The 24,112-nt window shown below is 42.3% G+C and overlaps 1 protein-coding gene across 1 annotated transcript in view; it reads left to right on the plus strand.

Annotated features, from left to right (window-relative positions):
- The window catches only part of itgbl1 (integrin, beta-like 1), a 220,568-nt gene that overhangs the window by 127,955 nt on the left and 68,501 nt on the right, over window positions 1-24,112 (plus strand). Inside the window, exons 6-7 of the mRNA XM_072578065.1 lie at window positions 4,032-4,172; window positions 10,656-10,802. Coding sequence (XP_072434166.1) covers window positions 4,032-4,172; window positions 10,656-10,802 — 288 coding nt within the window. The remainder of the gene's footprint in view (window positions 1-4,031; window positions 4,173-10,655; window positions 10,803-24,112) is intronic.

Raw genomic sequence — 24,112 nt, forward strand, 5'->3', positions numbered from 1 at the left:
TGGGCTTGTGAGGGTATTCTTCTTCATTAGTTAAAAATGGTGCTATCAGACATGAACACCATGAATGTGAGCTCTGAACACCGTGAACACCATGAGTGTGAGCTCTGAACACCATGAGTGTGAGCTCTGCTTCTTACTCTCACAGCTCATGTGATTATCCCTGGACAAAGTGTTTATTTCTTAGTAGACCTGCTAAGCAAATCAGAAGAAGTCATAAAAGACCCAGTGAAGATTTGTAGATGGGATGAAGTTAGAATGGAATGAAGTAGGTTGGGAAGACAGTCATGTTGGGCTTAACCAGAGGCTGGGGCTCTCTTCCCTGGAAAGGAAAATGCTAAGAGGTGACTCAATAGATGTCTTGAAAATACTGAGTGTTATGGCTGATTGGATGTTTCTATTTTTTTAAATTTTTTTCCCCCTAAACTGAAGAGATTCTAAATCTCCTGGTTATTCTTTTTTCTCAATTAACCTTCTGTACTGTTGTACACAATAAATCCGATTTTTTTCCTTCCCCTAACACTACCACCCAAAAAATAGTGCTTATTTTGTTCCCCAGCACCCATGTTGTGTGTGTGCAGGTGTGAGACACAGTGAAAGATTACAGGTGAACAAATCTTTATTCAATTTCCACCACCAGGAAGAAAGGAAAAACACCAGAGTCACCAGTGACAAGCAGTGCCCTTCACATCAAAGGGCAATGCTGCGTGATCAAAAAAGTGAGAGGGGAGGGCAGGGATTAAATCAAAATATGGATGTTTCTATTTGTAAGGCGATTAAAGCTAGGGACTATGGGCAGGTGATGGTCTTGACTAAATCCATTACGGAATTCAGCAGAAACATTTTCATTAAGTAGTTACGTTGAATAGTATAAATGCATTGAAGATGAGGGAGAAATAAATGGAATAAAATATCGACTGGGTGAGTGAAGGGGGCAACGGTTGGAGGTTCTTTTATAGTATAAACACCAGCACAACTAGTGGGCCGAATGGCCTGTTTCTATATTTTATTCCATGTAATTCACATAAGTAATTGCCTCAATTTTATTTGCTTGGAGTTAATCTGTCAATGTTTGAACTACGAATGATTAAAGTTTTTAAGACCCACACTTGAAGGTGCCAATCGTTTATAGCATGGAGAGTTCTGGGAAAAGGAAGTACCACAGATTTCTCTATGGCAAAACCAGCAATGCACAAGTTCAATGAGCTGAAATTGCGTCATGCGTTTTTCTAAATTTCTATGGTTCTATAATTGCAGGGGATGGCTTTTAGTGCCTTACAGTGATTTGCAGAGATGAATGAAAGTTCTTTCAATATCTCACCATCATGTACAGATCAGGACGTGTGCACAGCCTACACCATCATTTATTACTTTTACTCATCTTTATCTTGTACAATTGTCAGCAGCAGAGCAAATTTAACATGAGCATTACTTCAAGGTGGAACAGGTTTGATTCCAGTTATTGTTTTGTTGAACTCCAGTTATTGTTTTGTGTCACCAGGGCATTTTCATTGATATTGAACTTTGCATTTCTGAAATAAAATAATGAATGCTTTTGTCAAATAGTCATTACAGCCTTCAAGGAGGCCTTTTGATACAATGAGTCCATATCAGCTCTCAGTGGAGCAACCCAGTCACTCACATGCCTTTCTGCCTCTCCTCTGTTCCTGTGGCCCTGAAAGCTAATCTCAAATGCCTGTCCAGTTTTCCTACTTTAGAAATAATTGACCATTTCCATGTACCCTACCCTTAAAGCCAATGGGTTCTAATTCAGTACTATCTACTGAGTAAAAACGTTCCTTCTCTCATCCCCATCCTTCCTTTGAAGGCAATCTGATTGAACCCCAAAATCCTCCACAGGATAAGTGGCAGGGCATTTGCTGTACTTGTTTGTACACAGGCACAAGAACAAAGTGACAACTCAGTATAATGGCTGTAGAAGTGGTGCATCACCTGGCAGTCCATGTTAGTTAGAGAGACCTTTTCTCCTCATCCTTCAACTAGACTGACATGGGGCAGCGTAATGGCTCAGGGGTTAGCACTGCTGTCTCATAGTGCCAGAGACCTAGGTTCAGTTCCACCCTTGGGTGATCATATGTGTGGGGTTTTTCTCAATGTGTCTGGATGGGATTCCTCTGGGTGCTCTGGTATCTTCCCACAGTCCAAAGGTGTGCAGGTTAAGTGGATTGGCCATATTAAATTGCCTATAATATCTGGGAATGTGCAGGCTAGGTGGATTAGCCATGGGAAATGCAGGAATGATCTGAGTGGGATACTCTTTGGAAGGTCAATGTGGATTTGATAGGCTGAATGGCCTGCATCCACATTATAGGAATTCTAGAGGTCATTTTTGAGCTCTAACATTTTGGAAACATGAGCTGAAAATATAACAGCAAAGGCTATGGTGGATTGGATGTTGAATGTTTATCAATTAAGTTCTAATTGTGTTCATCAGGTGGGTACTAATTGTGGCCTTATGTTTGTTCATAGCTGGGAGGTTAAGATAAGTTGTGAATCCTTAGCCTTTTGTATAAGACAAGCAGTCCATCTCCTTAACCAATGAGATTGAAGGATTGGGAAAGAAACAAAAAATGACAGGAAAGAAAGTCAAGGGAATTAGAGTCAAACCAGGGATAGAAAGAGAAATAAAGAAGGAAAGAAGGATTAAAAAAACTCAAATAAAGAATTTAGAAATCTAACAATTTATGATTGCAGAAATGAAATTTTATAGCTTTAGATACTCCATCTCTGAGCTGGAGAGGTTGAGTGACATTGCAGGAACAGAAATCAAATTATTAAAAGGGCCCTTACACTATTGAATACTAGCCCTAACTTTCAGAAACAATGTTAAGAAGTAATTAACATGCAAATGTAACAATATCCTGACAGCCTTGGGGAGATAGAGGATGGGTTGCTGTTTACATAAGGCTGACAGTGGAGAGGAACAAATCAGCTGTAACATGTGGAGATTCACACCTCCAAGGGAAACTCTTCATTGCCACAGGTTTCTGGAGCATTTACACATCAATGTCAATGAGTTGCCATTAAACTGACTGTCACTGTCAGCAAGTGCTGGGCCAATGAGCTAAGCATTGTGTCAATGCCACATGTTTGCTTGCTGCATGTCTGTTTTGAGATGGTAGCAGTTAGCCTCCTCTGATTCCACAGTCAGAATTCAAACATCAAAAGAGAGAAACAGCAAGTTAGCAAATGGATGTTGGGGGATCCAAAGAGAGGCACCCAGGTTTTCTGTTGGTGTGTGTGTGTGTGTGTGTGTGAGTGTGTGTGTGTGTCCTTACCATGCCTCTTGTCAGGCTGTTCCACTACAGCAACAATTGACATCTGCAAAACAATAAAGAAGATTGCTCAGATACCTGCTCACCACATAAAGTAGGACAAATTCAACCTGCTTAATTGCTGCCCCATCAGTCTACTCTCAATCATTAGCAAGGTTGTGGCAAGAGTCATCAACAGTGCTATCAAGTTGTACTTCTTCATCAATAACCCGCTCACTGATGGAGGTTTTGGGTATCATCAGAGCTGTTTAGCTGCACATCTCACTGTCATCTAAACACAGGCAGAAAAGCTGAAGTCCAGAGGTGAAGTGAGAATGACTGCCCTTGATAGCAAGGAGCACTTACTTGATCATGTGTGCTGGTATCAAGGAGGATAGCAGAATTGAAGCCAACTTCTGAGATAGCATGTCAAACTGAGAAAATAGAAGCATTGTGTGACGTAATAAAGCAATTTTACAATTCTTGGAGTTAATAACTCAAGTTAACAAAGGCAAAGTTTAGCCCAGAAATTCTATCAGTTGGGGATCTCTTTGGATGAGACGGGTTGCTGTTTTTTTGACAGAACTGAAATGCCACTTAAACAACAGACTGTGATGGGAGGATGAGAAAGGAAATTCACTCTCAATGACTACATAATAAATATAATTTACAGTAGTTAAATGTGGATTACATAGTCTGGCCGTGTTCGATGACAGCACAATACCACCCTTCTCAAATCATGCTGTGATTTTTCTTTAGGGAATTGCATCTGTGGTGAGTGTTCATGCTATGACCTGGATCCCAGTGGTGAATACGGTGACATTCATGGGGCAACATGTGAATGTGATGAGAGAGACTGCCACGCTGTATATGACAGATACTCCGATAGTTTCTGCTCAGGTAAACAAACTCTGTATCGCACAGATTCAATACAGACTTTTATTTTCAAACAAGTTGGAAATTGTTTGTACAATTACCATGCTTCCCTCTATTATTCTGCTGGTGTTTAACACAGTTACTCCAGATCAATGATACGTTTCTTCACATCTCTAATTGCCATTTCCTTTGGCTTTGCACCATCATTCCTTCTGTCACTTAATCTGTCCTGTCTTCCACGCTGCCACACAGCTTCCCTTTCATTCTTCTGTTCCCCTTCCCCATTCACTCTCTCTACAAATGCTTGAAATCAGTTAGCTATCCAGCTTTTTACTGTTCTGATGAATGGTCATCAATTGAAACATGGGGGTTAATTTTAAGTTGTGGGGATGTGTGGTGGAAGGAGGGTTTGACTGTAATTATGATTGGTAACATGTTGGGGGCAGCATTTAACCAGGTAATTGTCAAACTTCTGCCCCTAAAAGATAGGAAGTCTCGCCCTTGAGAGCTACTGGGTAATATGATTGGCTGGTAGCTGTGTTGTCTTAGCAGTGTAAGAACTCAGTAGCAGCCCTCGCTAGGACTGCAAGCAGTCCCAAGTAGGAAGACAACATGAATAATAGAGTAAGGTGAGTCTGCAGAAGGATCAGTGACCCCTGGTGAGAGAGAGAGAGAGAGAGTGTGTGTGTGTGTGTGTGTGTACATGCACGCATTCACATCTTTAGAGGGGTGGAGGTGGAGGGAGGTTTGGGGGGGGGGGTTCCCTAGTGAAACAGGGCAATTTCCCCCACCCTCACAAAAGGAGATACCCCCCATTTCCTTAATGCTATTTAACCATGTACTCTTCACATACCTTGAGTGTTCCTTGTGCAGGGAATGGTCAATGTACAAAGCTTCCGCATCATTTATTTGAAGTCATGCTTTTGTCCACACCAGTGAGCAGTCCTTTTGACATTTGAAATTTAATATTCAAGTCCTAGGGATAAGGTGCCAGAATTTCTACTTCTTGCTTTGTGAAATAATAATCCTCACAGTCTCTTGCAAAACTGAAACTCTTAGTATGGGCACTGTGCTGGGCATTTGATCTACTCATCTCACTTCTTCTGATCCTCATCAATTAGAAACATGAATCACTCCAAAGGTAAATCAAGTAAAAACTATCTGCAATCACATTGTATTTTTGTACATGGAATTGCAGTACTTACTGCCCATTCACAATTGCCCTTGTGAAGATAGTGTCAAGATTCTGTTTTGAACTGTTGCAGTTCGTGGGGTATACACATACCAAAAGTGCTGTTAGGATGAGAGTTGCAGAATTTGACAGTGAAGAAATAATGACATCGTTCCAGTTCAAGATAGTGCTTGGCTCGGAGTGGAATTTTCCAATGATAGTTTGCCCATGTTTCTGCTGCCTTTGTCTTTCTAAATGGGAGAAATCACAAATTAGGAAGGTGCTAAGGACCTTGGGTGTATTGCTGCAAGTCATCTTGCAGATGCTGCACACTGCTACCATTGTGCATCAATTGTGGATGTGGTGTCAATCAAACGGGCTACTTTGTCCTGGGTGGTCAAGCTTCATGAGTGTTGTTGGAGCTGCACCCATCCAGGAGTATTTATTCCATCACACTCTCTGACCTGCACCTTATAGAGGGTGAACAGGCTTTCGGGAGTCAGATGGCGAGTTATGTGTTGCAGAATTCCAAGCCTCTGACCTGTTCTTGTATGTACAGTATTCATATCACGAATCCAATTCTGGTCAACTGCAATAACTAGAATGTTGATAGTGGGGTTTCAGTGATGATGATACCATTCAGTATCAAGGTCAGATGGTTTAGAGTCTCCTTGTTGAAAATGGTCATTGCCTGGCACTTGTGTGGCACAAATGGTACTTGTCACCTATCAGGCGAGGTGTGTAATTGGCCAGTTTGGATTTGTCCTACATTTTATGTATAGGGAATGCCTGAGCAGTTTTACAGACATTTCAGGGAGATGCCATTGTGGCTGTACTGGAACAACTTGGCAAGGAATGCAGCTGCTTATTGACTTATTGACTTGGTGGGGATTGAAATATGTATTCACGTGGGCAGGTTAAGAAATTTCAAGATCAAGGGTGCAAGTCTTCAGTACGATTGCCGGAATGTGGTCCAGGCCTGGAGCTTTTGCAGTATCCAGTGCTTCCAGCCATTTTCTGATACCATGTGAAATCAATTGAATAGGATAATGACAGGCATCTGTCATGCTGAGGACCTCAAGACAGCATCCAATGTACATTTAGTGATTGTAAAATGATTCTGATTGTTACATGTGCGTCAGTTGAGAATTTCACAGCTATTCTGCTTTTAAAAACCAATGAAAATTTCCAGCATTTAATATACAGAGCACTCTTGATACTGAAATTTCTGAGCCTGCTGGAGTGAGTACATATTTTAATCCCTACTGAGGCAATAAACCAAACAAGCAGTGATTCAGATCAGGATTACAGTAAGATCTGAGAAGAGCAGGAGGAGGTAAATAGTTCCCTATTGCTGTTCTTCCTAACTCATCAGGACTGTCGCTGTTTTCGTTTCCTGGAAGCTGGTAAATATGTATGATTAGAGGATGGGAGGTTGTGTTCAGAAAAAGATGGACCCATGTTCACCCCTCAACATCGTCTGACTTACTTTCCTCTGCTGCTTTAAAAACTGAAATATATGTTCACATTTGGTTTTGAAGAAAATTAGAATTTACAGCTCAGAAACAGCCCTTTCAGTTCAGCTGATCTATGTGCTCGCCTTTGCTCCATATGAACATCATCACACCTTGTTTCTGCACACCGTATCAACAAATCCTTAATCCCTCTCATGTTTGTCAAGGTTCCTCTTAAGAACAGCTATGCCATTTACCTCAACTGCTTCATGGTGATAGTGAGTTCTCACCACTATCTGGGTAAAGTTTCTCCTGAATACCCTGTTGGATTTATTATATTTATGACCATTTTCTCCACTGCAAATGGAAATATTTTCACTGTTTTTACTCTATCAAGCCCTTCCATAATTTTAAACATGGCAATTACAACTTACATTTGTATAGCATTTTTCACATAATAAGATGTCTCAAGGTGCTTCATGGAAGCATTGTTAAACAAAGTATACCACCAAGTCAGAACAGGAAATATTATGAACATAAGAATTAGAGGTATACCAATTGGCTTCTTGCACCTACTCTGGTCTTCAGTAAAGGAATGGATGGTTGGTTTGTATTCCAAATTCCACATTCCCATCTACTGTTGATCATTTTTGATTCCTTTACTTAGCAAGAATCTAAATGGATCCACCTTAAATTCAATGACCCCACCTCCACTGCCAGCTGAGGCAGAGAGCTCCAAGGTCATATAAGACTCTGAGAAGACAAAAAAATTCCCCTCATCTTTGACCTCAAAGGGGAATGCCTAATTTTTAAACACCACCTCTTAGTTCTGGACTCACTTATACAAGGAAACATCCTTCTCATGTCCACCTTGTCGAGACCATTCAGGATCTTAGCAACTTTAATTACTCGTCTAAACTTCCAGCCAATCCAATCTTTCCTCAGAACTCAACTTCTCATTCCAAGTATCAATCTGGTAAATCTCTTCTGAACTGATGCCAATACATTTACATCCTTCCTTAAATAAGAACATCAAAATTGCACAGAGTAGTCTTGATATTGTCTCATCACTGCCCAGAATATTTAAAGCATAACATTTCTACTTTTATATTCAGTTCCTCTAGCAGTAAAGGATAGTGTCGTATTAGCCTTCATAACCACTTGTTGTACCTGCTAACTAACATTTTGTGACTCATAGACTAAAACAGTTGGATCCATCTATACTTCAGAATTCTGCAGTTATTCCCCATTTAAAAATATTCTGAATTTTAATCTTCATGCCAAACTGAACAACTTCACATTTTCTCACATTATACTGCATCTGCCAGATTGTTGTTCATTTACTCAACTGACCGATATCCTTCTGTATCTTTGCTATTCATCTTCACAGCATACTTTCCTGTCTATCTTCATATTATCCCCAAACTTGCCCATCATCCCCTCATTGATACAAGCTGTAAAAGATTGTGATCACACCATACACCCCTGTGGGACCCACCTGGCTCATCAAGCCAAACTGAAGACATTCATTTATGCAAACTGTCTGATTTCTGTCAGCCAGCGAATCTTCTATCCATGCTAATATATTACCCCTACACCATGAGATCCTAATTGGTGCAATTGCTTTTAGGTGGCACTTTTTCAAATACCTTCTGAAAATCCAAATACACTGTATCAACAAGTGCCATATTTTACAGAATACATGTTAATCATTCATAAAATTCCAATACACTGTTTAACAAGCTGTTGGGTCAAATTCCCCTTTAACAAACCCATACTAACTCTTCTTGATTAACTTGAGCTTTTCCAAATGCTCGGTTATAACATCCTTACTGATTAATTCTAATAATTTTCTCCCAACTGTCATCAAGCTAAATGGCGTGTTGTCTCCTGTTTACTGCCTCCCTCCCTTGTTGAATAGCAAGGTTATATTTTTCTATTTTAAGTCTGATGGAACCTTTCTGGAATCTAATGAGTTTTGCAAAATTAACACCAGTGCATGTATTGCCTCACCAGCCACCTCTTTTAAGAGTCTGCAGTGAATTCCATCAGGACCTGGAGACTTGTCCGTTTGTAAATATTAGTTCAAAGGTACATTTGAATGGGTGTCTTGACGAAGAAAAGTAAGAGAGTGGGTGCCAGAGAGGCATTGGAAGGAAATTCCACAGATTGGGATCCAGGCACCTGAAGGCAAAGCCATCAATGGTGGAGCAATCATCATTGTGAATTAAGTACGAGATATAATGTATCATAAGAGACCAGAATTAGACAAGTGACAGTACCTTGAAGGGTTATGGGGGCTGGAGGAGATCACTGAGATAGGGAGCGGCAAGACAATGCAAGCATTTGAGAACAAAGACGAGAATTTAAAACTCAAGACCTTGTTTGACCAGGAGCCATTGTGTCGGGAGCATAGGGGGGAGTGGGGAACAGGACTCATTTCTTAGTTAAGGCACAGGCAATATTTCTGAATGAGAATAGAATGTGGGGGACCAACTAACAGTACATTAGAATATGATGAAGGGCTTTTGCCCGAAACGTTGATTCCCCTGCCCCTCGGATGCTGCCTGACCTGCTGTGCTTTTCCAGCACCACACTCTCGACTCTGATCTCCAGCATCTGCAGTCCTCACTTTCTCCTAGTCAATTAGAATAGTCAAGTCTACAGAAAATGAAGGAAGGGATGAGAGTTTCAACTGTGGAACAGCCAAGGTGGGATGATTGAAATCTATATTACAGAAGTGGAACTAGGTGGTCTTAGTAATGGAGTGGCTGTGATGTTGGAAGCTCATCTTGGGATCAAATCTGGTACAAAATTTGCAAGCATTCCGACTGAACAAAGTTTCGAGTAGGAGTGAAATCAATCATTCCAGGTTTCCTGAAATTTAATTGGACGAGATTTCTACTCATCCAGTAACAGCCAAGGAATCAAAAAAGATGGTGTTGAGGTATAGCAGGTGTCATGCACCCTCTAAGTTGCCTTATCACATGGCCAAGTGTACATCTGAAAATAAAGCTGTGACTTTGGATATTGTCACCAAGGGACATCTTGGAGATGAGAAATGAGACCAAGGAAAGACCCTTGATATATTTAGAAGGATGTCAGAACTCCAGTCTATTTTCTACATAGAAGATTGCTAGCCTGTACAATGTTTGGAAGTTGATACATGTCTATCCATTATAGGGGCAGAAGGGGTAGTCTGAATATGTATGCTGTAAGTGTGCATACTCCTTGCTAATTTAAGTGTGTATGGCCTTTCCTTCTGTTGGTTGCTTAATTATGGAATTATCCAATAATAAACGAATAGCTAATACAGAAGGAAGTAAATAAGCACCACCACTGTCAGGGTGATAATATCATCAAACCTTCAAAATCAATACTTATTGCTCGCACTTCCTTCTGTCTTTTTTTTAATTAACTTTTTTAAAATCCCGCTCCCCCCCGCCTCTCCACACTACTGCTGTCAGGTAGCTGAAATATTACATCTCACGGAGAATGTAACTGATTGCAACATGCATCATCAACAACAATCCACATTTATGTAGCACAATTAAAACAGCACATCCATCCCAATGTGCCTCACAGGAGCTGATACAAATTTGATGCTGAAGATGACTAAAAGTTTTGCTAACGGATGTGTTTTAATAGAAATAAAAAAAAGGAAGGGTTTAAGGAGTGAATTGCAGAGTTCAGATCCTCACTGGTTCAAGGTACAAGCACCAAAGATGGAACAATAAAAAATGGCAAGGGACCAGAATTTATTATGGACTAGTGAAGTATATTGGCTTTGAGTGAAACTGAATATTGATACCTGACAAATATCCCACGATATTTCATTTTTATTCTTGTTTCTAATGACTGCTTATTGGATTTAAACTAAAGGTGTTGGGCAGTGCAATTGTGGAAGATGTGACTGCTATGAAGGATGGAGTGGCAGAATATGTGAGCATCCAGATTCTTGTCGCATGTCAGTTGAGGAGAGTGAAAAGAAATGTCGAGGGAATTCTAATTTACCCTGTTCAGGAAGAGGTAGGTGAAATCTCTCTTTTTACATTGCCATTACTTCATATTATTTGCTTTCATATTAGGTGAAGTATACCAGGTATTTATTGCTCAAATTTCTCTGAAGATTCCAAACTGTTTCCTGTCATCATGATAGAAAACAGACTTTCCCAATCTGTAGAATTTGCTACCCGAGGAAATGTTAACTATGCGGGACACAGATGGAGGTTAGTTTCTTCCTTCAAGCCAAGATGTGACAATCTGTGGGCAAGGGACTGACATCCAACTGAGCCTAGCATCAGGAAACTAATAACGCTAGAAAGGTAGCTAAAAATACAAGCCTCTCATTCCTCTATTATCTTTCATGGTTGCAGCATGTCCCAATGTACTTTTTTTATTGTTTCATAGTGAGTGGCATTGCTGGCAGACCCAGCATTTATTGCCATTCATTAATTGCCCTGATAAAGGAGTGCTTTCCTGAATTGCTGCAATCTGGGTGGTGTAGATGTTGTTAGGAAGGATTTTGACCCAGTGGCATTAAAGGAGTGCTGATCTAGTTCCAAGTCAGGATGATGTTTGCCTTAGAGGGGAACATGTAGGTAGTGGCTTTTCCCATGTATCTGCTGCGCTTGTCCTTCTAGGTTGTAACGGTCACAGTCTTGAAGGTAATGTTGAAGGAACCTTGGTGAATTTCTGGCTGCTTTGTCCTAAATGGTTTCACGATTCTTGAGTGTTGTTAGAGCTGCACCTATCCAGGTAAGTGAAGAGTATTCCATCACACTCCTGCCTTCAGCCTTGTAGATGGAGGACATTGGGAATCAGGTGGTGACTTATCCGCAGCAGAATACTAGTTCTGACCTGCACTTGTAGCCACAGTATTAATATGGCTGGTCCATTTCAACTTTTGGTCATTAATCATTGCCAGAATGTTGATCATAGGAAATTCAGTGATAGTAATGTCATTGAATGTCTTGTAGCAATAGTTAGGCACCCTCTTGTTGCAGATGATAATTTACTGGCACTTGTCAGTTCAAGCCTGAATGTTGTCTTGGATTTATTGCATATGGAGTAACTGTTCAGTATTTGAGGTGTCACAAATGGTGCTGATCATTATGCAAACATCAGGGAACTTCTGTACTTCTGATCTTTTGACAAAGGGAAGTTCATTGATGAAGTAGCTGGAAATAGTTAGACCTGGGACACTACCTTGAGGATCTTCAGCAGCAGTGGACCAGCACTGAATGATTGGCTTCCAATGAACCACAACCATCTTCCTTTGTCCCAGGTAGGACTCCAACAAATAGAGGCTTTCCTGAATTCCACAGACTCCAGTTCTGATAGGGCTCTTTGATGCCACACTCGGTCAAATATTGCTTTGATATCACTATTACTTCACCTCAAAATTACCTCTTTCCTCCATATTTGAACTAAGGTTGTAGTGAGGTCAGGAGCTGAGTGGTCCTGGTGGAAGCTAAACTGAGCATCAGTGAGCAGGTTATTGCTGAGTAAGGGTTGCTTGCTAACAATGTTGTTGACACTTTTCCTCAATTTGCTGATGATTAAGAGTAGAACTAATGAGTGATAATTGGCTGGGTTGGATTGTTCTGCATTTTATGTGCAGGACACACCTGGGCAATTTTTCACATGGTCTTGAAGATGCCAGTATTGTAGCTGTACTGGAAAAGCTTGGCTTCAACTAGTTCTGGAGCACAAGTCTTCAGTACTATTACTAGAATGTTGTCAGGGCCCGTGACATTGCTGCATCCTGTGTCTTCAGGTGTTTTGTGATATCATGTGGAATGAATTGGCTGAAGACTGGTATCTGTGATGCTGGGGACCTCGGGAGAGGGCCAAAATGGATCATCACTTAAATCTGGCTGAAGATAGTGACAAATGGTTCAGCCATATCTTTTGCACTAATTTTCTGGGTTGCCCCAACATGTACGATGGGGCTATTTGTGGAGCTTCCGACAAGTGGGAATTTTTTAATTGTCCACCCCCTTTCACAACTGGTGTGTCAGGACTGCAGAGCTCAAATCTGATCTAATGGTTGTGGACAGAGCCAGAAATCATGTGCCCCTGTGATGCTTCTAACCTGAGAACAGTGTGCAAAACAGGCCTCTGGAGCCCTGGTTATTGACTATGATGTACACACAGTCCCGGCCTTGGTCATGGGATCCTTTAGCTCTGTCTATTGAATGTTGCTTCTGCTATTTGAAATCTCTTCTGCTGTATCTTTGGCTATTCCACTCCTTATTTTTAATTTTTCTTTGGTGCTGCCCTTCGCATGCTCTCCTGCTCTCTCCATTGAACCAGTATTGATTCCCTGGCCTATTGGTAGTTGTAGATTGGGGGGATATTCCAGACCATGAGGATTCAATTGTGGTTGAATGCAGTTCTGGTGCTGATGGTTCAAGGATGCCCAGTTTTCAGTTGCTAGATCTGGTCAAAACCTGTCCTGTTGGCACAGTGGCTGTGCCCCACACAAGATGATGCAGCTATTTTCAATGTAAAGGTGGGGCTTTGCATCCACAAAGACTGTGCAGTGGTCACTTCTGCAGATATTGTCATGAACAAATGCTTCTGTGATAGGTAGATTGGTGAGGATTAGGTATCATTGTTTTTTTCCTGTTGTTGGTTCCCTCACAAGTTGCTGCAGACCCAGTCCTGTAGCACAGTTGGTCAGGCAGCATCTGAGAAGCAGGAGAGTCAACATTTCGAGACTCTGATCTCCAGCATCGGCAGTCCTCATTTTCTCTTGCTTTAGGACTTGGCCAACTCAGTCAGCAACGGTACAACTGAGTCTTGGTTGGAGATGAAGCATTGAGGTTCCTCATCCAGAGTATGTTCTGTGCCCTTACCACACACTGTGCATCGATCACTTGATGTTCATCATGGAGTAGTACTAATTCATTAGCTGATGGAAGGTAGTAAGCTGTAATTAGGAGGAGATTTTCTTCCCCATGTTTAACCTGATGGCATGAAACCTTATGATGTTTCGAATCAACGTTGAGCACTTCCAGACAACTCCCTCCTGAGTATATACCACTGTGCTGTCACTACTCACTATCCAGTGGAACCAGATATACCCAGAGACAATGATGGTATTGGCTGGAGACATTCTAACTTATGATTACATAAGCTGACTATGTCAGGCTGTTGTTGACATGGGCCAACTCTCCTCATTTTGGAGCAAAAATTTGATAAGGAAGATTTTGCATGGGTCAACAAAGCTGGGTACTCACGATCTTTACTGATGCTTCAATCAAAGCGAACGCTCGATTCAGTTTCTCTCCTTTCTAGCCAGTGAAGTCCTGTTTGAAATGTTATCATCCTGTAATATAGGATATGTAGCAGAATTGGCCAAATTGCGCAAGGCGGGCTCCCATGACAATAGTGTAATGGCCATGTCATCTTCTGTCAGTGTATTTTTTTTGTTTTAATCATCATCCATGGGATGTGGACATCTCTCTCCATCTCAAAGTGGCCTCCACGAAGGTGGTGAGGAGCCACCTTCTGGAATTGCTGCGGTCCATATGGGTGAAAGTGCTCCTCCCAGTGTTCTGTTGGAAGAATTGCAGAATTTCGACCCAACCCCAGCAAATTTTCCCAATCAGGATGTTGATTGAAGGATGCATATTCATCAGAAAAATGGGGGAGAACATCCTTGCTCTTCTCTAATTAGTGCCATGGAATCATTTCCAACCACCTGAGAGAGCAGACAGGACTTTGTTTAATTCAAAAGATGTCACCTCCATTGCTGCACATTCCCTCAGAAATGCACTGGAAGTGGCAGCCTTGATAATGTGGCTTGGATAGGATTTTGAAGACCCAACCTTCTGACTTAGTGGGCACAGTGCAACCCCACTGAGCCACAGTTAACTTAGATTCATGGCAGTTTTATGTTAATGCTCAGGATGTGGCCATTGTTGGCAAGCCCAGCATTTATAGTCCATACCTAATTGCCTTAGAGAAGTTGGCAGTGAGCTGCCTCTTGTGTAGTAAGTACATACACTCTGTCATTTTGGTGGGGTTTGGGGACAATATGAGTCGGTTTGGAAAAATGTTTTTTACTGATTTTTCTGGTCTCAATCATCTCCTGTTAAGTTAAAATGCTTCAGCGATCAGTTTGTCAAAAGCTTCTATCTACTCAGTTCCAGAAATCTGGGCATATAGAGAAGAAAGATCAGTTGGGTAACTCACTGTGCAATCCAGGGATTTCTGGGCCCTGGCTGCAATTGGTAACAGTTGATAATAGCCCCATCAAAAACGGCACAAATACTGAATGGTTTTGTTTTGAATTTCTATGTAGAATGGTACAATACAGATGGAGCCCAGTCAGCTCATTCTGCCAGTACTAACTTTTTGGAATATGGTCCAATAGGTCAAATAGGTCCAGTTGCCCTTGTCCTTTCCCTGTCACCCCAAAGAGAAATAGAGTTAATATTTAGCATCTAGTAATAATCTTCTTCAGAACTGATGTTAACTCTGTTCTTCTCTCTCTGCAGGCGCTGTCAGACCTGCTGAGTTTTTCCAGCATTCTCCATGTGCGTTTCAGATTTGCAGCGTCCACAGTATTTGCTTTTATTATTCTGAAAAATGTCCCTGTTTAAAAGTTACGATTGAATCCTCTTCCACTGCTCTGAGACCATGCATTCCTGTCATAATAATTTGCTGTGTGAGAAAATCAGCCCACCTACTCCTTTAGTTCTTCTGCTGATGATCTTTAAAGAGTGTTCTCTGGCTGCTGGCTCTCCTGCCAAGGATAAAATAAGGAAAAACTATCAAATCACTTCCTGATTTTTGAACACCTCTATTAAAGCTCCTTTTAACTTTCTCTGTTCTAAGTGGAACAATCCCAGTCTCGCCACATAAATGAAATCCATTATCCCTGGTACAATTCGACTAACCCTCCTCCGCACTTCCCTCACAGTATGAGCAATAAATGTGTTTTTTGATATACTATTTGCACATCATATTTGATCCTGCATTTTCCACATTCTCAGCACTGAAGCGATTATATGCTGCGCTAGTTTCCATGGCAATACCTCTGCTGGCTGCAGTGTAGTTGCAGATATGCATTTTACTACTGTGTCATTAAAGCTGCTAAATTATAACATTTTCTGTGACTGCTTCAGAAAGCAAGGACAACTCCATCAACATTGAAACAAATGAGAGCCTCATCCTCTAGGGAATCAGAATTTGTTCAGACATCATTCAACTGAAGCAAGATCTTAACTGCAATGTATTTAGAACTTTTTGCTTGTTGCATATGAATATAGATTAAGGGTTGAGGTGAATGGGGTTTAAGAGGATTGAAGGAGTTGATGGGATAAAGCGAAAAGAACTGTTTTCTCTAGCCAATGGGAAAAGAGAGAAATTGAGGGATGGTAAAGTGGTATCCAGAAGAAGGGGATAAACTTTAAAACTACAGTCAGGGTGATATTTGGAAGCAGGCCTTCCCACAAAGGGGAGTGGGAATTTGGTACCCTCTACCCAGGAATGTTGTTGAATCTAGGGATTAATTGAAAATCTCACAACTGTGATTGAGAGATGTTTGGTGATAAAAGTATGAATGGTGATGGAAAGTGAGTAGATGAAGTTAGGAAACAGGCCAGTGTTGATTTCGTTGAATGTGTCTTCCTGTCTCCATGTCTCTGTTCTAGAAATTATGTAGACTGTAAGCAATTATTGTCTGACAAAAGCTGAAAATCAAAAGCAGGGCTGTTGGCATCAATATGCTTGACCACCATCATCAAGGGCATCACAGCGTGCAAAGATCAACACTCTACACCTTTTTGATTCAGTAGATGGCTGAAGGATGGAGGTCTGAATGGGCAAGGGGGACAGTCTGAGGTGAGGTGCGTTTGGGTGAGGATGGAAAATTTCGTTGAGAGGCAAAAGAGTAATGTTTGTAGCAGGGACTTCAAATAACTAATTTTAAAACAAGGGATTACAAAGCGACAGCTTGAATTTTTCTAGCACCTTTAATGTTGTAAAATGCTTTACAGTGCTCCACAGACAAGACTATCAAGTGACATTTGATACTGAGCCAATGAAGGAGATATTGGGACAGTTGACCTTGGACAAAGAGAGAAGTTTCTATGCTGTGTGCTTCAATGACTCTGAGCATCTTAAAAGAAGAGGGTTAAGTAGAAATACAGTGGTTTAAGGAAGATATGTTGCAACTTAGGACAGGCTGCTGAAAGCATGTCTATCATTGGTAGTTTAATTAAAATTGGGGTAATGCTCAAGAAGCCAAAACTGAGGAGTGCAGAGATCCTTGAGAATTTTGGCGTCACAAACAGTTAGAGATAGACAGAGTGAGGCCATGAAGACATCTGAATAAAAAATGTTGAGGAGTTGAATTATATGAGGTCTTAGATTCTTAGTCCTACCTTGGCTAAAAAGAACAGGGAAGTGGATGCGTGCCATGGGGACAAGACCAGCTACCTCATTGCCATATGACAGTCCATTTGCCTTCCAGCCACAGTCATTGTTTCCTGTATTAATTTTTTTTCTCTATTGCCTCCTCTCTCCTCTTTGATTCATCACACCTTCCCAAATTTTATCCCTCACGCAACTACATAGTTTCAATTTCTCTCAACCCTCCTCGATTTGCAGCTCATGATAGCCCTGGCCCGCCCTGGTTCAGGTGTGAAACATCCCAGTGGTAGAGATCCCACTTTCTACAGTACTGCTGCCAGTGTCCCATGAGCTGAAACCTATTTCTCACAGATTATTACCTTCTGAGGTTTTGCTTCTTAATTTGATGCACAGGCCCTCAAACCAACGATGCATAACTTCTCTCTTTATCCTCCTATGTCATGATAGGACCACGACAGCTGTCTCCTTCCCATCCCATTGCAAGGTTCTCTCTCGTCCTTTGCAGATGTCCTGAGCCTTGGCACCAGGCAGGCAACATAGCCATCTAGACTATGCTGCAGTGAACAGTGTCAATCTTCCCACTGCACTGCCCCTCAATACCATAAGCATTCCTTTTTGGTACCTACACTTGAATACCTTTCTGTACAGGTTGATATAGTCAGTTAGCTCATCTGCCCTGTAGCCCTCACTGTCATTCAACCAAATATTAAAAGGAAACCTCAAACCAGTTGGGCAATTGCAAAATCAATTGCTTTGGTTTTATTGTTGTAAAACAGATCTGATCACTTAAGCCAGGCTAATGATTATTCCAACTGTAAAACAGAGATAGAATAAATATGAACACACTTCAGTCACTCAGGCCTGTCAACAATAAACTCAGTGCACTGTGATTTATTGTGGCTCTATTACAAACGGTTACTAGATTTTCAAAATGGAAGGTAAGTCTTGATATATCCTAACTTGTTGCATAATCCTCCAAACAAAATGAAAAATGATAAGCTCTGAGATCTCGGCGAAAGTGAGGACTGTAGATGCTGGGGATCAGAGTCAAAGAGTGTGGTGAGTGTGGAGAGTCTGGTGAAGGGCGTATGCCCGAAACGTTGACTTTCCTGTTCCTCGGATGTTGCCTGACCTGCTGTGCTTTTCCAGCACCACACGTTTTGACTCTGATCTCTAGCATGTGCAGTCCTCATTTTCTCCTAGAAATCTTGTTGAGGGCACTTTGAAGACACAGGGGACAATGGCTTATAGTGACTCTTGGCTTCCATGGAAACAACACCATAAGACATAGGAGCAGAAATTAGGTCATTCAGCCCATCAAGTCTTCTCTGTCATTCAATCATGGCTGATAAATTTCTCAACCCCATTCTCCTACTTTCTCCTTATAACCTTTGATCCCTTTGATACTCAAGAATCCATCTATCTCAGTCTTAAATACACTCAATGACCTGGCCTCCACAGCCCTCCGTGGCAATGAGTTCCATGAATTCACCACTGAAGAAGTTTCTGTTTATCTCCATTCTAAAAGGTCTTCCCTTTCCTCCAAGTTTGGTGCCCTTGGGTCCTAATGTCTCCTACCAATGGAAACATCTTCCCAACATCTACTCTGTCCAGGCCATTCAGTATTCTGTTGTTTCAATTAGATCCCCCCTCATCCTTCTAAATTCCATCGAGTATAGACCCAGAGTCCTCAAATGTTTACAAACAGCTGCTTGTCTCTGTGTGCACCCAAAATCATTGCTGCATCATCTGATATTATTTCCATGGTCACAGACAAGGCTCAGGGGCATGGCGCCCCATGTTCAAAGCCACAGGGAAGCTTGAATTTGAATGCAGAATACAGGGTGAAGGCAGGATTCTTGGCAGTGAGGAGGAACAGAGGAATCTTGGCATCCATGTCCATAGATGTCAAAGTTGCCAAGCAGAACGCTGCATGGAACTCGCTCGTGTGATGGTCATTATAGGTGTACTTCTAAAATTTGATGGTTGCATTCCTGTGCAACACTGCATTATAGGAAAGTCATGCTTTAGAAACAGCACTTCAAGTGTTGGCAATGTAATCGTGTTACAACTAAAACATGTTTTAAAAGTTCACGCTTTAGAAACAGTGTCCCCAGATCGTCAATCGTGGATTTGTGTTAATGAAACATGCATTATAGCAGAACGACCTGTATTTTATAAATGTTCACGCATAATTGGAAGGATGTTGTGAAACTTGAAAGGGTTCAGAAAAAATTTACAAGGATGTTGCCAGGGTTGGAGAGTTTGAGCGATACGGAGAGGTTGGATAGGCTGAGGCTTTTTTCCCTGAAGCGTTAGAGGTTGAGGGGTGACCTTATAGAGGTTTGTAAAAACATGAGGGACATGGATAGGATAAATAGACAAAGTCTTTTCCCTTGGGTGGGGAGTCCAGAACTAGAGGGCATAGGTTTAGAGTGAGAAGGAAAAGATATAAAAGACACCTAAGGGGTAACTTTTCACGCAGAGGATGGTGCGTGTATGGAATCAGTTGCCAGAGGAAGTGGTAGAGGCTGGTACAATTACAACATTTAAAAGGCATCTGTATATGAATAGAAAGGGTTGAGAGGGATATGGGCCAACTGCTGGCAAATGGGACTAGATTAATTTAGGATATCTGGTCTGGATGGATGATTTGGACTATGCTGTACTTCTCTATGACTCTATAGAATAATACAGCGCAGAATAGGCCCTTCGGTCCTTGATGTTGCACCGACCTGTGAACTAATCTAAGGCCATCCCCTTACTCTATCCCAACATCATCCATGTGCTTATCCAAGGACTGTTTAAATGCCCCTAATGTGGCTGAGTTAACTACATTGACAGGCAGGGCATTCCACACCCTTACCACTCTCAGAGTAAAGAACCTGCCTCTGACATCTGTCTTAAATCTAACACCCCTCAATTTGCAGCTATGCCCCCTCATACAAGCCGACGTCATCATCCTAGGAAAAGGACTCTCACTGACCACCCAATCTAATCCTGTGATCATCTTGTATGTCTCTATTAAATCCCCTCTTAGCCTTCTTCTCTCCAATGAGAACAGACCCAAGTCCCGAAGCCTTTCCTCATAAGACCTTCCCTCCAGACCAGGCAACATCCTGGTAAATCTCCTCTGCACCTTTTCCAATGCTTCCACATCTTTCCTGTAATGGGCGACCAGAACTGCACACAATATTCCAAGTGTGGCCGCACTTGCGTTTTGTATGGTTGCAGCATGACGTCACGGCTCCAGAACTCAATCCCTCTACCAATAAAACCTAACACACCATATGCCTTCTTAACAGCACTATCAACCTGGGTGGCAACTTTCAGGGATCTATGTACATGGACACCAAGATCCCTCTGGACATCCACACTACCAAGAATCTTGCCATTGACCCCATATTCTGCCTTCCTGTTATTCTTCCCAAAGTGAATCACCTCACATTTAGCTGCATTGAACTCCATTTGCCACCTCTCAGCCCAATTTTGCAGTTTATCCAAGTCCCTCTGCAACCTGCAACATTCTTCCACACAGTCCACCACTCTACAGACTTTATGCAAACTTATTAACCCCTCCACCTATGCCTACGTCCATGTCATTTATAAAAATGACAAATAGCAACGGTGCCAAAACAGATCCTTGTGGCATACCACTAGTAACCGGACTCCAGGCTGAATATTTTCCATCAACCACAACTCATTGCATGCTTACAGAAAGCCACTGCAATGGACAGCTGGAACCGACAACCAGAAGCGGCAGATTCAAACCACTACAAATGCTGGAGGAAAGATCACAGAAGCGCTTCACAGGAGGCTCCCAAGCACTGAGGATGTCACCTAGACAGGGGACAAAACGTCTGCAACACAAATTCCCAGCTCGGCGAACAGAACTACAACAAGCCAGTTTCTAATCCAAACTGCTAAATCAATCCCATGCCTCCCTCCACATTTTCTCTAAAAGCCTACCACATGGAACCTTATCAAAAGCTTTACTGAAATCCATGTACATCACGTCAACTGCCCTACCCTCATCCACATGTTTGGTTACCTTCTCAAAAAACTCAAAGAAGTTTGTGAGACATGACCTGCCCTTGACGAAACCATGTTGACTATCTCCAATCAAATTGTTGCTTGCTAGATGATTATAAATCCTATCTCTTATAATCCTTTCCAAAACTTTTCCTACAACAGACATAAGGCTCACTGATCTATAATTATCTAGGTCATCTCTACTGCCCTTCTTGAACAAGGCACAATAGTTACAATCCTCCAGTCCTCTGGTACTAAACCTGTAGACAATGAAGACTCAAAGATCAAGACCAAAGGCTCTGCCATCTCCTCCCTAGCTTCCCAGAGAATCCTTGGATAAATTCCATCTGGGTCCAGGGGACTTATCTACTTTCACACCTAGGATTGATAACACCTCCTCCTTACTAACATCAATCCTTTCTACTCTAATATCTCAGACTTCTCCTCTACAATATTTTCCTTTTCCTGAGTGAAAACAGATGAGAAATATTCATTTAGCACCTCTCCTACCTCCACAGGGTCCACACACAACTTCCCATTTCTGCCTTCGACTGGCCCTATTCCTACCCTAATCATCCTTTTATTCCTCACATACCTATAGAAAGCTTTAGAGTTCTCCTTTATTCTACCTGCTAAAGACTGCTCATGTTCTCTCCTTGCTCTTCTTAACTCTCCCTTTAAATCCTTCCCAGCTAATCTGTTACTCTCCACTGCCTCATCTGAACCATCTTGTCTCAACATCATATCAGTCTCCCTCTTCCGCCTAACAAGAGATGCAATTTAGGTGAAAGTGAGGACTGCAAATGCTGGAGATCAGAGTCTAGATTAGGGTGGTGCTGGAAAAACACAGCAGGTCAGGCAGCATCCAAGGAGCAGGAAAATCAGTGTTTCAAGCAAAAGCCCTTCATCAGGAATGAGGCCGGGGGCCTCCGGGGTGGAGAGATAAATGGGAGGTGGGGGGGGGGGCGGTGGGGCGGGGGCAGAAAGTAGCCAAGTGTACAATAGGTGGATGGATTTGGGAATGAAGGTGCTAGGTCAGAGAGGAGGGTGGAACGGATAGGGTGGGAAGGAAGATTGGTAGGCAGGACAGGTCATGAGGATGGTGCTGAGCTGGCAGGTTGGGTAAGATGGGGGGGATGGGAAATGAGGAAACTGGTGAAATCCACATTGATGCCCTGGGGTTGAAGGGTTCCAAGGCGGAAGATGAGGCATTCCTCCAGGTATCAGGTGGTGAGGGAGTGTCAATGGACGAGGCCCAGGATCTGCATGTCCTCGGCAGAGTGGGAGGGAGAGTTGAAAGGTTCAGCCACGGGGCGGTGGGGTTGATTGGTGCGGGTGTCCTGGAGATGTTCCTTAAAGCGCTCTGTGAGAAGGCATCCAGTCTCCCCAATGCAAAGGAGACCGCATCGGGAGCAACGGATACAATAAGTGACATTGGTGGATGTGCAGGTAAAACTTTGATGGATGTAGAAGGCTCCTTTGGGGCTTTGGATGGAGGTGAGGGGGAGGTGTAGGAAAAGGTTTTGTAAATCCTGCGTGGCAGGGGAAGGTGCCAGGATGGGAGGGCGGGTTGTTGGGGGGCATGGACCTGACCAGGTAGTCATAGAGGGAACAGTCTTTGTGGAAGGTGGAAACGGGTGGGGAGGGAAATATATCCCTGGTGGTGGGGTCTGTTTGGAGGGGGCGGAAATGTCAGCGGAAGATGCAGTTTATGCAGAAGATGGTAGATGCAACTTCTTTAGTAAACCATAGGACATCCCTGACAGGGATTTACCTATCAAGGATATGCAATATCTGTTCCTTAAACCAGCTCCACCAATGGGAGAGGCACAGTGGCTCAGAGGTTAGCTCTGCTGCCTCACAGAGCCAAGGAGCCGGGTTCAATTCTGGCCTCAGGTGACTGTGTGGAGTTTGTGCATTCTCCCCAAATCTGGATTTACTCCTGTTTCCTCTAAAGATGGCGTCACAGGTAGACAGGCTGGTGAAGAAGGCGCTTGGCATGCTTGCCTTCATTGGCCAGAGCATTGAGTACAGGAGTTGGGATGTAATGTTTCAGCAAAAGGCAGCGAAAGGACAGCTTTCTCACACAGAGAGTAGTGCATGTATGGAAAGAGCTGCCAGAGGAAGTGTTAGAAGCAAGTACAATTACAACATTTAAAATACATTTGGACAGGTACATGGATAGGAAAACTTTAGAGGGATGAGGGCCAAATGCAGGCAAATGTGATTAATTAAGTTTGGGAAACCTGGTTGGCATGGATGAGTTAGACCGAAGGGTCTACTTCTGCGCTATATGACTCTATCTGATTTTTGATACATCCTAATATAAAAACATATTAGGAAGACACCCAGTAGATCTGCGAGCATCTATCAAGGTTAATATCTTGAGTCCAATATGACTCTTCTGCGGGGCGGAAGGCAGCTGGGAAATGATTTTTTTAATATGCTGTTGATGAAGTAGGAGGAGCAAGTGGAACAGATGATGAGGGTATCACATGAAAGACAAAGGGAGTGTTACGGTAGAAAAGGAGGGTGAGAAATGCCAAATAGTTAATGGTAGGTGTGAATAATAGCAAATAGATTATCTCTTCTGAAAGCACACGCCGTATGAACAAAACATAGAGGATGGGGTGCAGCAGGGATAATCAAAATGGACGACTGTGTTCACACTATTTCGATGCTGAACTCAATGCTCAGTCCTAAGGGCTGTAATGTGTCTAAATAGAAAAGAAGGTACTGTTCCTTCAGCTCTTATTGAAATTCTCTGGAGCATTGCAGAAGGCCTAGGCTGGAAATGTTAGCATCAGAACAAGCCAAGTAGAGGGAAGGGAGGAGGGGTTTGGTGGTGGCAACAATAGCTAGGATGATTCTTTGAATGTAGAAGCTGTTGGGTGCAAAGTGAGAACATGGGGACCATG

This window comes from Chiloscyllium punctatum, chromosome 9, assembly GCF_047496795.1.
Source record: "Chiloscyllium punctatum isolate Juve2018m chromosome 9, sChiPun1.3, whole genome shotgun sequence".
NCBI lineage: Eukaryota > Metazoa > Chordata > Chondrichthyes > Orectolobiformes > Hemiscylliidae > Chiloscyllium > Chiloscyllium punctatum.